An 18,169-nucleotide genomic window follows, 5' to 3' on the forward strand; every position below is an offset into this window, starting at 1 on the left:
CTGTGGGGGAAACCGGAGCACCCGGAGGAAACCCACGCAGACACGGGGAGAACATGCAAACTCCACACAGAAAGGCCCTCGCCGGCCCCGGGGCTCGAACCCAGGACCTTCTTGCTGTGAGGCGACAGCGCTAACCATTACACCACCGTGCCGCCCCCAAAATTCCTATCTCAAAAAATTAGCATATCACGAAAAGGTACTCTAAACGAGCTATTAACCTAATCATCTGAATCAACGACTTAACTCTAAACACCTGCAAAAGATTCCTGAGGCTTTTAAAAACCTCCCAGTCTGGTTCATTACTCAAAACCGCAATCATGGGTAAGACTGCCGACCTGACTGCTGTCCAGAAGGTCATCATTGACACCCTCAAGCAAGAGGGTAAGACACAGAAAGAAATCTCTGAGCGAATAGGCTGTTCCCAGAGTGCTGTATCAAGGCACCTCAGTGGGACGTCTGTGGGAAGGAAAAAGTGTGGCAGAAAACGCTGCACAACCAGAAGAGGTGACCGGACCCTGAGGAAGATTGTGGAGAATGGCCGATTCCAGACCTTGGGGGACCTGTGGAAGCAGTGGACTGAGTCTGGAGTAGAAACATCCAGAGCCACCGTGCACAGGCGTGTGCAGGAAATGGGCTACAGAGAAGCAGCACTGGACTGTTGCTCAGTGGTCCAAAGTACTTTTTTCGGATGAAAGCAAATTTTGCATGTCATTCGGAAATCAAGGTGCCAGAGTCTGGAGGAAGACTGGGGAGAAGGAAATGCCAAAATGCCTGAAGTCCAATGTCAAGTACTCACAGTCAGTGATGGTCTGGGGTGCCATGTCAGCTGCTGGTGTTGGTCCACTGTGTTTTATCAAAGGCAGGGTCAATGCAGCTAGCTATCAGGAGATTTTGGAGCACTTCATGCTTCCATCTGCTGAAAAGCTTTATGGAGATGAAGATTTCATTTTTCAGCACGACCTGGCACCTGCTCACAGTGCCAAAACCACTGGTAAATGGTTTACTGACCATGGTATTACTGTGCTCAATTGGCCTGCCAACTCTCCTGACCTCAACCCCATAGAGAATCTGTGGGGTATTGTGAAGAGGAAGTTGAGAGACAACAGACCCAACACTGTGGATGAGCTTAAGGCCGCTATCGAAGCATCCTGGGCCTCCATAACACCTCAGCAGTGCCACAGGCTGATCGCCTCCATGCCACGTCGCATTGAAGCAGTCATTTCTGCCAAAGGATTCCCGACCAAGTATTGAGTGCATAACTGAACATAATTATTTGAAGGTTGACTTTTTTTGTATTAAAAACACTTTTTTTATTGGTCAGATGAAATATGCTAATTTTTTGAGATAGGGATTTTTGGTTTTCCTTTACTTTTTTGCCAAAATCATCAATACTAAAACAATAAAAGGCTTGAACTACTTCAGTTGTGTGTAATGAATCTAAAATATATTAAAGTCTAATGTTTATGAGTACATTACAGAAAATAATGAACTTTATCACAATATGCTAATTTTTAGAAGGACCTGTATATATATATATATATATATATATATATATATATATATATATATATATATATAAGTAAGGATGAATATTCCAACCTCTCAGTCTGCCATCAAAGTAGGGGTTAGTTGCAACCTTCAGGCCTGGGTGAGGCAGCAGAAAACAATCAATGCTTGAGAAACACGAGTGGATGTGCTTCCTCACATTCTGTAACTCTTCGTGCTGGTTCTGCTTCACCTAAACAATCAACACACACACTTTTGCATTCAGTATAACTTCTGAATGCACAACAAAACATTTGTTCTTCAGGACTCACCTGCAGTCGGCGTTCCAAGAAGCGATTCCCACCATCAAGTCCATACTCATGCTCATAGGGGTAACACCAGTCTCTGATCAGAAACAGCAGTTTCTGGAAAAAAAGGAAATCGTTCAAATTGGCTGAGTCAAACATCTTAAATGAGCGTAAGCATGAAAGCATTGATTCATTTGCTGAAAAAGAACAAGTTTTAACCCAACCAATGTATTTGTTACCTGAAATGGTTTTTCATAGACCTCTTCCATTGCCAAGCGACCATATTCTGTAAAAAGCTATAAAAAAGGACATGTATGAAATATACTGGTAGGCACCAACATCAGCAGCAGAACGATCATGTCAAATCCAAATAAAAGTGGAATGGTTTTAACTGCACACTCAGTAAGCAAGCTCAGCATCTTTTACTGTAAGCATACAGTGGTGCTTGAAAGTTTGTGAACCCTTTAGAATTTTCTATATTTCTGCATAAATATGACCTAAAACATCATCAGATTTTCACACAAGTCCTAAAAGTAGATAAAGAGAACCCAGTTAAACAAATGAGACAAAAATATTATACTTGGCCATTTATTTATTGAGGAAAATGATCTGATATTACATATCTGTGAGTGGCAAAAGTATGTGAACCTTTGCTTTCAGTATCTGGTGTGACCCCCTTGTGCAGCAATAACTACAACTAAACATTTCCAGTAACCGTTGATCAGTCCTGCACACCGGCTTGGAGGAATTTTAGCCCATTCCTCCGTACAGAACAGCTTCAACTCTGGGATGTTGGTGGGTTTCCTCACATGAACTGCTCGCTTCAGGTCCTTCCACAACATTTCGATTGGATTAAGGTCAGGACTTTGATTTGGCCATTCCAAAACATTAACTTTATTCTTCTTTAACCATTCTTTGGTAGAACGACTTGTGTGCTTAGGGTTGTTGTCTTGCTGCATGACCCACCTTCTCTTTGTTTCATCAATGATGGCAAGCCATCCTGGCCCAGGTGCAGCAAAACAGGCTCAAACCATGATACTACCACCACGTTTCACAGATGGGATAAGGTTCTTATGCTGGAATGCAGTGTTTTCCTTTCTCCAAACATAACGCTTCTCATTTCAACCAAAAAGTTCTGCATAAGAGCAGTTTAGAGTAAACCAACTGATTTAGCAACATTTTTGGGAGGTGGGAAGAAACTGGAGAACCTGGAGGAAACCTATGCAGGCACACTGAGTGCCTGTGAAATTCCACACAAACAGTAACCCTAGCTCAGGATCAAACCAAGGACCCTGGACCTGTGAGGCAGCAATATTACCTGGCGTATCACTGTGCCATGCTACTTTTGATTAATTTAATTTTAATATGGTATACACTCTATTGGGTGGCACGGTGGTGTAGTGGTTAGCGCTGTCGCCTCACAGCAAGAAGGTCCAAGTTCGAGCCCCGTGGCCAGCGAGGGCCTTTCTGTGCAGAGTTTGTATGTTCTCCCCGTGTCTGCGTGGGTTTCCTCCGGGTGCTCCGGTTTCCCCCACAGTCCAAAGACATGCAGGTTAGGTTAACTGGTGACTCTAAATTGACTGTAGGTGTGAATGTGAGTGTGAATGGTTGTCTGTGTCTATGGGTCAGCCCTGTGATGACCTGGCGACTTGTCCAGGGTGTACCCCGCCTTTCGCCCCTAGTCAGCTGGGATAGGCTCCAGCTTGCCTGCGACCCTGTAGAACAGGATAAAGTGGCTAGAGATAATGAGAGGAGATGAGACACACTCTATTGCACACAATTGGAACTTGGGGCTGGAAATGCTCGTGGAGAAAGACACAATGAAAATGATGCATTTCATATTCCTATCTGACAGCGTAAGAGATCATAACATGGATAAATAACAAACCAACAGGCTGTGGACACCTGACCATAACACCCAAATGGACCTCTCCGAACTGTTACTACAAAGTTGGAAGAACACAGTTTTGCTGAATTATTAAAGCTAATTTTGGAATGATATGTTCAATTATTGGAATGTCACTTCACTGGGGGGGAAAAGAGCCTGAGCTTGTGCGGGAGGTTGAGAGGTACCGGCTAGAGATAGTCGGGCTCACCTCCACGCACAGCTTGGGCTCTGGAACCCAGCTCCTCGAGAGGGGCTGGACTTTCCACTTCTCTGGAGTCGCCCGTGGTGAGTGGCAGCGGGCTGGTGTGGGCTTGCTTATAGCTCCCCAGCTCAGCCGCCATGTGTTGGAGTTTACCCCAGTGAACGAGAGGGTCGCCTCTCTGCGCCTTCGGATTGGGGAGAGGGCTCTTGCTGTTGTTTGTGCCTACGGGCCAAATAGCAGTATAGAGTATCCGGCCTTCTTGGAGTCCCTGGGAGAGGTACTGAGGGGTGCTCAGACTGGGGACTCCATTGTGCTACTGGGGGACTTCAATGCTCACGTGGGCGACGACAGTGACACCTGGAGGGGCGTGGTTGGGAGGAACGGCCTCCCCGATCTGAACCCGAGTGGTGTTTTGTTATTGGACTTCTGTGCTAGTCACGGTTTGTCCATAACAAACACCATGTTCGAGCATAGGGGTGTCCATAAGTGCACGTGGCACCAGGACACCTTAGGTCGGAGGTCGATGATAGACTTTGTTGTCGTTTCATCTGATCTCCGGCCCCATGTCTTGGACACTCGGGTGAAGAGAGGGGCTGAGCTGTCAACTGATCACCACCTGGTGGTGAGTTGGATCCGCTGGCAGAGGAGGAAGCTGGACAGACCTGGCAGGCCCAAATGTATGGTGAGGGTCTGCTGGGAACATCTGGCCGAGCACTCTGTTGGGGAGGTCTTTAACTCCCACCTCCAGGAGAGCTTTTCCCAGCTTCTGAGGGAGACGGGGGACATTGAGTCTGAGTGGACCATGTTCTCTACCTCCATTGTGGACGCAGCTGTTCGGAGCTGTGGCCGCAAGGTCTCCAGTGCCTGTCGTGGCGGCAATCCCCGAACCCGGTGGTGGACACCGGAAGTAAGGGATGCCGTCAAGCTGAAGGAGTCCTATCGGGCCATGTTGACCTCTGGGACTCCTGAGGCAGCTGACGGGTATCGGCAGGCCAGGCGTGCTGCAGCTCGGGCAGTTGCGGAGGCAAAAACTCAGAACTGGGAGGAGTTCGGGGAAGCCATGGAGAAGGACTATCTGTCGGCCTCGAAGAAATTCTGGCAAACCGTCCAGCGCCTCAAGAGGGGGAAGCAGTACTCTGCCAACACTGTTTACAGTGCGGGTGGGGCGCTGTTGACCTCGACTGGGGACATTGTCGGGCGGTGGAAGGAATACTTTGAGGATCTCCTCAATCCCACCGTCATGTCTTCCACTGAGGAGACTGAGGCTGATGACTCAGAGGTGGACTCGTCCATTACCCAAGCCGAAGTCACTAAGGTGGTTTGCAAGCTCCTCGGTGGCAAGGCACCGGGGGTGGATGAGATCCGCCCTGAGTATCTCAAGTCTCTGGATGTTGTGGGGCTGTCTTGGTTGACACGCCTCTGCAACATCGCGTGGTGGTCGGGGACAGTGCCTCTGGAGTGGTAGACTGGGGTGGTGGTCCCTCTTTTTAAGAAAGGGGACCGGAGAGTGTGCTCCAATTATAGGGGAATCACACTTCTCAGCCTCCCAGGGAAGGTTTACTCCAGGGTACTGGAGAGGAGAATTCGACCAATAGTCGAACCTCGGATCCAGGAGGAACAATGCGGTTTTCGTCCTGGTCGCGGAACACTGGACCAGCTCTATACCCTTCATAGGGTGCTCGAGGGTTCATGAGAGTTTGCCCAACCAGTCCACATGTGCTTTGTGGATCTGAAGAAGGCATTCGACCGTGTCCCCCGTGGTATTCTGTGGGGGGTGCTTCGGGAGTATGGGGTTCAGGGCTCTTTGCTAAGGGCTGTCCGGTCCCTGTACGAACGGAGCAGGAGTCTGGTTCGCATTGCCGGCAGCAAGTCAGACCTGTTCCCAGTGCATGTTGGACTCCGGCAGGGCTGCCCTTTGTCACCGGTTCTGTTCATAATTTTTATGGACAGAATTTCTAGGCGCAGCCAGGGGCCAGAAGGAATCCTGTTTGGGAACCACAGGATTTTATCTCTGCTTTTTGCAGATGATGTTGTCCTGTTGGCTTCTTCAAACCAGGACCTTCAGCATGCACTGGGGCGGTTTGCAGTCGAGTGTGAAGCGGCTGGGATGAGAATCAGCACCTACAAGTCCGAGGCCATGGTTCTCGACCGGAAAAGGGTGGCTTGTCCTCTCCAGGTTGGTGGAGAAGTCCTGCCTCAAGTGGAGGAGTTTAAGTATCTCGGGATCTTGTTCACAAGTGAGGGAAGGATGGAGCGTGAGATTGACAGGTGGATCGGTGCAGCCTCCGCAGTGATGCGGTCGCTTTACCGGTCCGTCGTGGTGAAGAAGGAGCTGAGCCAAAAGGCGAAGCTCTCAATTTACCGGTCGATCTATGTTCCGACTCTCACCTATGGTCATGAGCTTTGGGTAATGACCGAAAGAACAAGATCGCGGATACAAGCGGCCGAAATGAGTTTCCTTCGCAGGGTGGCTGGGCGCTCCCTTAGAGATAGGGTGAGAAGCACAGTCACTCGGGAGGAGCTCGGAGTAGAGCCGCTGCTCCTCCACATCGAGAGGAATCAGCTGAGGTGGCTCGGGCATCTTTTTCGGATGCCTCCTGGACACCTCCCTGGGGAGGTGTTCCAGGCATGTCCCCCCGGGAAGAGGCCCCGGGGAAGACCCAGGACACGCTGGAGGGACTATGTCTCTCGGCTGGCCTGGGAACGCCTCGGTGTTCTTCCCGAGGAGCTGGCCGAGGTGTCTGGGGAAAGGGAAATTTTGGCTTCCATGCTTAGACTGCTGCCTCCGCGACCCGGTCCCGGATAAGTGGAAGAAGACGAGACGAGATGTTCAATTATGGATTCTCTGAGGTGGCTGGCATAATACTATTTTGTGAGGAGCGCAGCCCCCAAGAAAATATTACAATGCCAGTCATTGAAGAGAATCCATATATACCGGTGCCTCTTAGTGCATGGTATATTTGATTGATATCTCTTTTCAAAAAATTCCAAACTAAAAGATTGAATCTTGGCATGAACTCACTGGAGCCAGCCACGTTTGTTTAGGTCAGAGCGACCTTCGATCTGCACGTGTGCAATGTACCATGCCATCACCTGCCTCAGCAGGCATGATCATGATACGTAGATCTACACACACACAAATGTTCATGGAGCCACAGCTGTGACTCGAGTTAGCCATAAAGCTTGAAATTGTGAGGTCAGTTCATGGTATATCCAGGACACACCATGACTGACTCTCACCATATCCTTTTTTTAAATTTTTTTTTTTGGACGTCACGAGATACACTGCTTAATCAGTGGTGGAACTATTTTATATCACGTGAGCCATCCTTGGCCAATCCCTGCACGGGAATTTTTTGCTGAGGAATATAATAATATAACAGATGTATAAAACCATAGCTGTGTGCTAAGTGTTTTTTAATGCATATTTTATCTGATTAAGTTTCGTATTAGTTACATGCCACAGGAAAATGGATCTAAGCAGAGAAAAACCAAGAGGAGTGAACAGTCAATGATGGGGCTCATGTCTGAATTCTGCAACTGACTTTTATGTCAGGTGATAATACTTTCCACACTGTAAACTTGTGATTCTTTAAAATTGGGTAGAAATGTTTTGCATAAGTAGATGGGTAGGTGTACATTCAGGAGTCATTTGTGATAGGAAAGTCCCAGCAAAAGTGAAAGGTAAGATGTATAAGGCAGCAGTGAGACCAGCTGTGATGTATGGATTAGAGACCATACCCTTAACGAAGAGACAGTTGGAGGTGGCGGAGTTGAGGATGTTAAGGTTTGCGATGGGAGTGACGAGGTTGGACAGGATAAGGAATGAGCACATCAGAGGGATGGCACATGTGGAGAGCTTGGGAATTAAGCTAAGAGAGATGAGACTGAGATGGTATGGGTACATCCTGAGAAGAGATGCAGAGCATGTTGGAAGGAGAATATTGAAGATGGAGCTGCCAGGCACACGAAAACGAGGAAGGCCAAAGAGGAGATACATGGATGTGGTGAGAGGACATGAAAGTGGCAGGTGTGGTAGAGAAGGATGCGGACGACAGGGAGCAATGGAGACAAAAGATCTGCTGTGGCGCCTCCTAATCGGGAGCAGCCAAAAGTAGTAGTAGTAGTATTAGTAGAAGAAGATGGGTAGGTGTACAGGGTACACAGATAGGTAGACAGAGTGTATTTCAGTGGAACTGTGAGGGATTTTTTAATTGCAGTTTTCTCTTTTTTTCATTTTTGAGGTTAACCAAAAATGCACAATTATCCAAAGACATTAATAATGCTGTAATTTTATTCTGGTTGAGACACATGTAAAAGGGAACATTTTCAGTTCAGGAAAAAAAAAATTCATTTTCTATGTACTGTATATAGTAGAAAAGGTCAAAATCTGACCAAGACTTTTCCTGGTCATCACACACCTGGAGATGCTGCAGGTCATCTTCTTGGATATTCTGTGAAAGATTATAAACCTAGGGCAAACAAAAGGAACACATAGCAAACGTATTACCCACACCCACATGATACACACACTGAGTAGTCGTAAGTAGTCAGTAGTCATGCCTGAGTAAATAAGGTAGGTGAGCTTTTCTCTGTCCATCACAGACACACCTGTATGGAGCTGGTCATAGTGCTGAGGGCAAAAACTGTAGCGCAGTCTTTAATAGTGGACTGACTGTCAAAAGCTCCCTGCGTGTCAACCAGCAGGACAGCAACCTGAGGAATAAGACATTTCAATTGGACACTAACTGAGGACAGACGAGTTGTGCTCCAAGCAGATAACGAGTAAATGAGGAACAGCTCACCTTACTGCCATCAGTCTTTTCCACCACAAACACTTCACTCCAGGCCTGTATTCCTGTCGTCTCTCTCTCACAACCCCCCCTCCAGGAGAAACCTGTTAGTGGCTCATCATCCCCTCCCATCCATGACGGAGATGACTACAGGATACAAGAACAAAAACACCAGCATGCTGATAACTGCATTTTTTATAAGGAACAATATTAACAGGCCAGGCTGGTTTTACACTTCAAGGAAACAGTCTGAACATGCCAGTGAAGATGAGAACCTCACTTACTGACAGCATGCAGATGATTTTTGGGGCATAACATGCTGAAGCATGCATCGCTAACCTGATTGTGCATGTAGCGTATCATGAAGTCTAGCAGGAAGGATTTGCCCTTGCGAAAAGCACCAGCCACAGACAGCACAACCACGTTGAGGTCCTTGATATGATCTTGCATTAGGATCTTCTCCAGCGCCATGGCATCCAATTCAAATTTGTGGTCGTCTTCATTTGCGACAACTATCTGTATTGGCCGAGCTCCTTCTGTGACTAGCTCTTCGTCCTCGAGTTTGAGCTCTTCCTCCACCACACACGGAGCGACTCCGTTTGTGTCAGGGTTTAACTCATTCACCCTGCTTGAATCATAAGAAGGACGACACAGGGGCATCTCCTCTATCCCAGTCATATCTGTGTAAACAACAAAATATACAAAAGTTTTGTTGGCATAAATATGGTCAGAAATAAAATAAAACCAGTTCTACAGGGTTAACAATGGCAACTTTTTTTTTAAAATGAACTTAGACTTTGTAATTCAGATTTGCATCAAACAATACACATCAGAACGAGATTTTGTTGCTTTGGCTCAGTGTAGTGCAGAACGAAACAGCAGCAAGTATATTACCTGCAAAAAAAAAATTAATAAATACATATACATTATATATATATACGCACACACATATAAATATATACATGTATATACACACACATACACACACACAATATATTATATTTTATATATATATATATATATATATATATATATATATTATATACACACACACACACACACACACACATATACGTGCGTGTGTGTGTGTGCATATATATATATATATATATATATATATATATATATATATATATATATAGAGAGAGAGAGAGAGAGAGAGAGAGAGAGAGAGAGAGAGAGTGATTCCACGCTTATGGGTACTGAAATGGGGAAATGAACTTATTTTTAAAAATTCACCAAAAACCATTTCTTATTTTACCATCAGGTCACAAAACATGTAATCTTTAATGAATGATATGTTAAAAAATAACTTTAATTTTCTGAGATGTAATAAAAACATATTTATATGCCAAAGTCAGAACGTAACAGAAGTGCTGTGGACATTTATATTCTCAATTTTAACAATGTAGAATTACTTTTTGAAACATAGGAAGGTGATGTTTTAGCAAATATAATTAATAAACATGTGTAGTAGAATAAACATGCACATTCTTTCAATAAGATTAACATGGTATATAGGTAGATTGTAATAAATTTGTAACAGATGCGAGATGGACAATCGTAACAGAAGTAATGTAACAGACATCATTTTGGAACTCATAGGCTTGACTTTGGCATATAAATATGTTTTTATTACATCTCAGAAAATTAAAGTTATCTTTTAACATATCATTCATTAAAGATTACATGTTTTGTGACCTGATGGTAAAAAAAGAAATGGTTTTAGGTGAATTTTTAAAAATAAGTTCATGTCCCCATTTCAGTACCCATAAGCGTGGAATCACTCATATATATATATATAAGTGCGGCATATACCAAGGAGATGCGCTATCACCACTGCTGTTCTGCATAGGCCTGAACCCCCTCAGTCAGATCATCACGAAGAGCGGCTACGGGTACCGATTCCGTAGTGGGGCAACAATCAGCCACCTGCTCTACATGGATGACATCAAGCTGTATGCCAGGAATGAGCGAGAAATAGACTCGCTGATCCACACCACCCGGATCTACAGCGATGACATAGGGATGTCATTCGGATTGGACAAGTGTGGCCGGATGGTCTCAAAGAGAGGCAAGATGATCCGGACTGAAGGGATTGACCTACCAGAGGGCAACATAGGTGATATCCAAGACAGCTACAAGTACCTTGGCATCCCACAGGCTAATGGAAACCATGAAGAAGCCACAAGGAAGTCAACCACAGCCAAATACCTCCAGAGAGTAAGGCAGGTCCTGAAAAGTCAGCTGAATGGTAAAAACAAGGTCCGAGCCATCAACATGTACGCACTACCAGTCATCAGATACCCCGCTGGTATCATAAACTGGCCAAAGGAGGAGATAGAAGCCACAGATATCAAGACTAGAAAGCTCCTCACCATGCATGGAGGGTTCCACCCCAAGTCCAGCACCCTGAGACTATACACTAAGCGGAAAGAGGGAGGCCGAGGGCTAGTGAGCGTCAAGACCACGGTCCAGGATGAAACATCGAAAATCCGAGAATACATCAGAAAGATGGCCCCAAAGGATGAACTGCTAAGTGAATGTCTCAGGCAGCAGAACCCTGATGAGAGTGCAGAGGAGGAGGAGGAACAGACAACCTGGAGAGACAAACCCCTACATGGCATGTACCACCGTCAGATAGAGGAAGTGGCTGACATCAAGAAATCCTACCAGTGGCTGGATAATGCAGGACTGACAGACAGCACAGAGGCACTAATCATGGCAGCACAAGAACAGGCCATAAGCACAAGAGCCATAGAGGCCAGGATCTACCAGAGTAGATCAGACCCAAGATGCAGACTGTGCAAAGAAGCCCCTGAAACAGTCCAGCACATAGTAGCAGGGTGTAAGATGCTAGCTGGATCAGCGTACATGGAGAGGCACAACCAAGTGGCTGGGATAGTATACAGGAACATCTGCAACCAGTATGGAATAGAAATACCCAAGTCCCAATGGGCCATACCACAGAAGGTGGCTGAGAACAACAGGGCCAAGATTCTGTGGGACTTCAGCTTCCAGACTGACAAACAGGTCCTGGCTAACCAACCGGACATAGTGGTGGTGGACAAAGAGCAGAAGAGGGTGGTGGTGATAGATGTGGCGATCCCAGCTGACGCCAACATCAGGAAGAAGGAACATGAGAAACTTGAGAAGTATCAAGGGTTGAAAGAGCAGCTGGAACGGATGTGGAAGGTCAAGGGTTGCGTGGTCCCCGTGGTAGTGGGGGCACTTGGGGCAGTAACCCCCAAACTGGGAGAGTGGCTCCAGCAAATCCCAGGAACAACATCTGAAGCCTCAGTCCAGAAGAGCGCAGTCCTAGGAACATCGAAGATACTGCGCAGAACCCTCAAACTCCCAGGCCTCTGGTAGAGGACCCGAGCTTGAGGATGACATGGATACCACCCCCCCGCCGGGGGTGAGAAGGAGATTTTTTTATATATAAATAAATACACACACACACATATACACATACACACATTTTATTATATATATATATATATATATATATATATATATATATATATATATACACACACACACATTTTATATATATATATACACACACATTATTATATATATATATATATATATATATATATATATATCTATCAGCTGGATAGTACAGTGGTAACGCTCACTGACTACGACGCAGGAAATCGGGGTTCGAATCCCGGTCGGGGCAAAACATCATCCAGTAAGGGTCCTTAGGCAAAACCCCTCATGATATATCAGCCTACCTCAGGAATGAGTGAAGACATAACTGATAGATACCGGCTCAGACGTCGCCCGGGTCAACAAGGTCTGCGTCAGTTGCTAGGGAACCAGGGCAAACTGATGAGAAATCGAGGACAGAAAATACGGATTTGCTGGAATGCTACTATACAATACTAGTCTACTAGTCTGAAGACAATCTCCACAAGAACCATCACTGAGACCAACAAGCTGATACACAGTACAGCAACAGTAATCATGGAGATGCTTGGACACAAGGTGGGCTCGGGACATAACAAACAGTATCCACCATGGAAGAGACGATTAGAGGCCAAGATAAAGGCAGCACGGAGAGAAGTTAGCCAGCTAGCTGAACTACAGAAAGGGAACATGGTGAATAAAGGGGCACCCAGAGGCACAACTCACCAGAGGCACTCGAAACTGCCAAACAGCGACTAACAGCTCTGGCCACCCGGTTGAAGAGATACAACAAGGAGGGAGAGGCCAGGAGAATAAACAAGCTGTTCTCCACTGAACCAGCCAAGGTGTACTCTCAGTGGCAGGGGAACAACAACCGGTCAGACCCACCAAGAGCTGAGGTGGAAAAATACTGGAAAAATATGAACCGATGCCCAATGGTTAGTGGACCTAAGAGCTGACCACAGCAACCTCCCAGAACAAGAACAACCATCTCAATGGCAGACGTCCAAGAAAGAGTGTCAAAGATGAAGAGCTGGACAGCACCAGGCCCCTATATGATCCATACGTACTGGCTGAAGAAGCTAACTGCACTCCATGAATGCCTAGCAGCACAGATGAACCAGCTGCTGAGGGATGGAACCCACGCAGAATGGCTAACCCAAGGCAGGACAGTCCTAATCATGAAGGACCCCCAGAAGGGACCCATCCCATCCGGCCAATTACCTGTCTCTGCACAACATGGAAGGCCCTGTCAGGCATCATTGCGGCAAAAATGAGTAAGCATGTGGCTCAATACATGAGCGAGGCACAGAAAGGAATTGGCAGTAACACCAGAGGAGCCAAGCACCAGGTACTGGTCGATAGAACAGTTGCCCGAGACTGTAAGAAGAGACAACCTGTGCACTGCCTGGATTGACTACAAGAAAGCCTATGACTCAATGCCACACACATGGATACTGGAATGTCTGGAACTGTATAAGATCAACAGGAACCTAAGGACCTTCATCCAGAACTCAATGGAAATGTGGAAGACAACCCTAGAGGCCAACTCAAAACCCATTGCCCAAGTCAACATCAAGTGCGGCATATACCACCATGCTGTCACCATGCGCTATCACCACTGCTGTCCTGCATAGGCCTGAACCCCCTCAGTCGGATCATCACGAAGAGCGGCTACGGGTACCGATTCCATAGTGGGGCAACAATCAGCCACCTGCTCTACATGGATGACATCAAGCTGTATGCCAGGAATGAGCGAGAAATAGACTCGCTGATCCACACCACCCGGATCTACAGCGATGACATAGGGATGTCATTCGGATTGGACAAGTGTGGCTGGATGGTCTCAAAGAGACTGATGATCCGGACTGAGGGGATTGACCTACCAGAGGGCAACATAGGTGATATCCAAGACAGCTACAAGTACCTTGGCATCCCACAGGCTAATGGAAACCATGAAGAGGCCACAAGGAAGTCAACCACAGCCAAATACCTCCAGAGAGTAAGGCAGGTCCTGAAAAGTCAGCTAAATGGTAAGAACAAGGTCCGAGCCATCAACATGTACGCACTACCAGTCATCAGATACCCTGCTGGTATCATAAACTGGCCAAAGGAGGAGATAGAAGCCACAGATATCAAGACTAGAAAGCTCCTCACCATGCATGGAGGGTTCCACCCCAAGTCCAGCACCCTGAGACTATACACTAAGCGGAAAGAGAGAGGCCGAGGGCTAGTGAGCATCAAGACCACGGTCCAGGATGAAACATCGAAAATCCGAGAATACATCAGAAAGATGGCCCCAAAGGATGAACTGCTAAGTGAATGTCTCAGGCAGCAGAACCCTGATGAGAGTGCAGAGGAGGAGGAACAGACAACCTGGAGAGACAAACCCCTACATGGCATGTACCACCATCAGATAGAGGAAGTGGCTGATATCAAGAAATCCTACCAGTGGCTGGATAATGCAGGACGGACAGACAGCACAGAGGCACTAATCATGGCAGCACAAGAACAGGCCATAAGCACAAGAGCCATAGAGGCCAGGATCTACCAGAGTAGATCAGACCCAAGATGCAGACTGTGCAAAGAAGCCCCTGAAACAGTCCAGCACATAGTAGCAGGGTGTAAGATGCTAGCTGGATCAGCGTACATGGAGAGGCACAACCAAGTGGCTGGGATAGTATACAGGAACATCTGCAACCAGTATGGAATAGAAGTACCCAAGTCCCAATGGGCCATACCACAGAAGGTGGCTGAGAACAACAGGGCCAAGGTTCTGCGGGACTTCAGCTTCCAGACTGACAAACAGATCCTGGCTAACCAACCGGACATAGTGGTGGTGGACAAAGAGCAGAAGAGGGTGGTGGTGATAGATGTGGCGATCCCAGCTGACGCCAACATCAGGAAGAAGGAACATGAGAAACTTGAGAAGTATCAAGGGTTGAAAGAGCAGCTGGAACGGATGTGGAAGGTCAAGGGTTGCGTGGTCCCCGTGGTAGTGGGGGCACTTGGGGCAGTAACCCCTAAACTGGGAGAGTGGCTCCAGCAAATCCCAGGAACAACATCTGAAGCCTCAGTCCAGAAGAGCGCAGTCCTAGGAACATCGAAGATACTGCGCAGAACCCTCAAACTCCCAGGCCTCTGGTAGAGGACCCGAGCTTGAGGATGACATGGATACCACCCCCCCCCCCCCCCCCGCCAGGGGTGAGAAGGAGATTTTTTTTTTTCACACACACACACACACACACACACACACACACACACACACACACATATATATATATATATATATATATATATATATATACATATATACACACACACACACACACATATATATATATATATATATATATATATATATATATATATATATATATATACACACACACACACACACATACATATATATATATATATATATATATATATATATATATATATGGGCGGCACGGTGGTGTAGTGGTTAGCGCTGTCACCTCACAGCAAGAAGGTCCTGGGTTCGAGCCCTGGGGCCAGCGAGGGCCTTTCTGTGCGGAGTTTGCATGTTCTCCCCGTGTCCGCGTGGGTTTCCTCCGGGTGCTCCGGTTTCCCCCACAGTCCAAAGATATGCAGGTTAGGTTAACTGGTGACTCTAAATTGACCATAGGTGTGAGTGTGAATGGTTGTCTGTGTCTATGTGTCAGCCCTGTGATGACCTGGCGACTTGTCCAGGGTGTACCCCGCCTTTCGCCCGTAGTCAGCTGGGATAGGCTCCAGCGTGCCTGCGACCCTGTAGAAGGATAAAGCGGCTAGAGATAATGAGATTATATATATATATATATATATAAAAATTATATATATATATATATATGTGTGTGTGTTATAAATAAAAAAAATAAAATGTGTATAAAGTCCTATATATAATATAAAGTGTATTGCCTGAATATAAAGTGTATTGCCTAGGTGGGGGTGGGGGGATTAATTCGGTTCAACAGTCTTATGGCATGTGGGAAAAAGCTGGTGTAGAACCTGGCTGTTCTACTCCAGAGGCTGCATAGCCTCTTTCCAGAAACCAGCAGCGAGAACAGTCCATAGTAGGGGTAAGGAGGTGTGTCTGCTGATATTGCGAGCCCTGGTCAGGCAGCGTTTTTCTGCAACATCCTGTATCGGAGGAAGTGAAGTCCCAATGATTTTCTCCGCTGTCTTCACCACCCTCTGTAGGGACTTCCAGTCAGAGGCCCTACAAGCTCCTGACCAGACAGAGATGCAGCAAGTCAGTATGCTCTCTATAGTGCCTCTGAAGAAAGTGGTGAGAATTGGAAGGGGGGATGATGTGCCGCCTTCATCCGGTGCAGAAACTGCATGTGCTTCTGAGCCCTCTTTACAAGGGCCCCCGGTGTGATGGGACCAGGCCAGAGTGTCCGTTATCTGCACCCCCAGGAACTTTGTGCTGCTGACTCTCTCCACTGCTGTGTCATTGATTATGAGTGGTGTGTGAGTGGGCCGGCTCCTCCTGAAGTCGACGATGATCTCCTTGGTTTTGGCGACATTCAGGACCAGGTTGTTGGTTTTGCACCAGTCCACTAGGTGTATCACCTCCTCTCTGTAGGCCACGTTGTCGTCACCCTGGATAAGGCCCACTACTGTTGTGTCGTCTGCAAACTTCACAATATGGTCAGTAGTGGACCTGGGACAGCAGTCATAGGTCATCAGGGTGAACAGCAGTGGGCTCAGGACACAGGGAGATGACACTGGAGGTGTTGTTGCCCACCCGCACAGACTGACATCTGTTGGTAAGAAAGCCAAGCAGCCAGTTACACAGGGGCGAGCTGAAACCAAGAGGAGCCAGTTTGCTCACCAGGTGCTGTTTGATGATGGTTTTGAACGTCGAGCTGAAGTCCAAAAACAACATCCGCACGTGTGTCCTTCCCTTCCAGATGTTCTAAGCTCAGATGGAGTACAGAGGAGATGGCGTCCTCTGTGGAACAATTAGGGCAATAAACAAACTGGTACGGGTCGAATGTGTGTGTGTGGTGGGGGTGTCTGGAGACAATGTGGTCCTTTACCAGCCTCTCAAAGCACTTCATCATTATGGGGGTGAGTGCTACGGGGCAGTAATCGTTGAAGGAGATTATGGGTTTTTTTAGGCACTGAGATGATTGTAGCAGTCTTTAGACATGTTGGTACCACAGCCTAGATCAGCAAGGTGTTGAAGATGTCCGTGAGAACCCCAGCCAGCTGATCAGCACATTCTTTGAGTACCCATTCTATTATGCCATCAGGACCAGCTGCTTTCCATATGTTCACTCTCCTCAGGGTTCTGCGGGCATTAGCTGTGTCCAGACTGATTGGCTGCTCATCAGGGCGAGGAATAAATTTCCTCACAGGAGTGGTGTTGAGTGCCTCAAACCTCCCAAAGAAGTTACTGAATTTGTTGAGAAAGTTGATGTTGTCGTCGCGGGGGGAGGAGTAGCTTTGTAGTCTGTGATGACTTGGATACCCTGCCACATTCGTCTGGTGTTCGTGGGGTCATGGAAGAAGTCCTGCACTTTCTGGCCATGGGCACACTTTGCAGTTCTTATGGCACGGTCCAGGTTGGCTCTAGCTGTTCTGAGTGCCACCATGTCGCCAGATTTAAAAGCGACATTCTGTGCTTTCAGCATTACGTGTACCTCTCTGGTCATCCAGGGTTTCTCGTTGGCCTGTGTGGAGATGTTTCTGATCATACTAACATCCTCCATGCACTCCATCCTCCGGCATACTCCTCCACCTGCGTGTGATCATTGTCTGTTGCAGCTGCCTTGAACATGTCCCAGTCTGTGTGCTTGAAGCAGTCCTGTAATGCTTCCATAGCTCCCGCAGGCCAAACCCTCATCTGCTTCACTGTGGGGGTTTTCCTGATCAGCAGGGGCTTTGTATGCAGGTATTAGCATCACAGAGAGATGGTCTGAGGAGCCAAGGTGGGGGCAGGGTGCAGCCCTGAATGCCTCTTTGATGTTGCTGTAAGCCAGGTCCAGCATGTTTTCTCCCCTGGTTGCAAAATCCACATACTGGTGGAAGTGAGGAGAAACAGCTTTCATATTGGCCTGATTAAAGT

The 18,169-nt window shown here is 47.0% G+C and overlaps 1 protein-coding gene across 2 annotated transcripts in view; it reads right to left on the bottom strand.

Moving 5' to 3' along the window:
• The window catches only part of atl2 (atlastin GTPase 2), a 67,111-nt gene that overhangs the window by 11,362 nt on the left and 37,580 nt on the right, over nt 1-18,169 (bottom strand). For both annotated transcript variants that reach the window (XR_009655064.1, XM_060925869.1), the window contains exons 2-8: nt 9,016-9,356; nt 8,689-8,823; nt 8,495-8,599; nt 8,305-8,355; nt 2,033-2,089; nt 1,818-1,910; nt 1,600-1,738 (exon numbers count right to left, since the gene is read on the bottom strand). Coding sequence is in view for 1 of the 2 variants with exons in the window: in XM_060925869.1 (XP_060781852.1) it covers nt 1,600-1,738; nt 1,818-1,910; nt 2,033-2,089; nt 8,305-8,355; nt 8,495-8,599; nt 8,689-8,823; nt 9,016-9,356 (921 nt within the window). In the remaining variant the exon portion in view is untranslated. The remainder of the gene's footprint in view (nt 1-1,599; nt 1,739-1,817; nt 1,911-2,032; nt 2,090-8,304; nt 8,356-8,494; nt 8,600-8,688; nt 8,824-9,015; nt 9,357-18,169) is intronic.

The sequence above is a fragment of the Neoarius graeffei genome, chromosome 7, assembly GCF_027579695.1.
Source record: "Neoarius graeffei isolate fNeoGra1 chromosome 7, fNeoGra1.pri, whole genome shotgun sequence".
NCBI classification, from domain to species: Eukaryota; Metazoa; Chordata; class Actinopteri; order Siluriformes; family Ariidae; genus Neoarius; species Neoarius graeffei.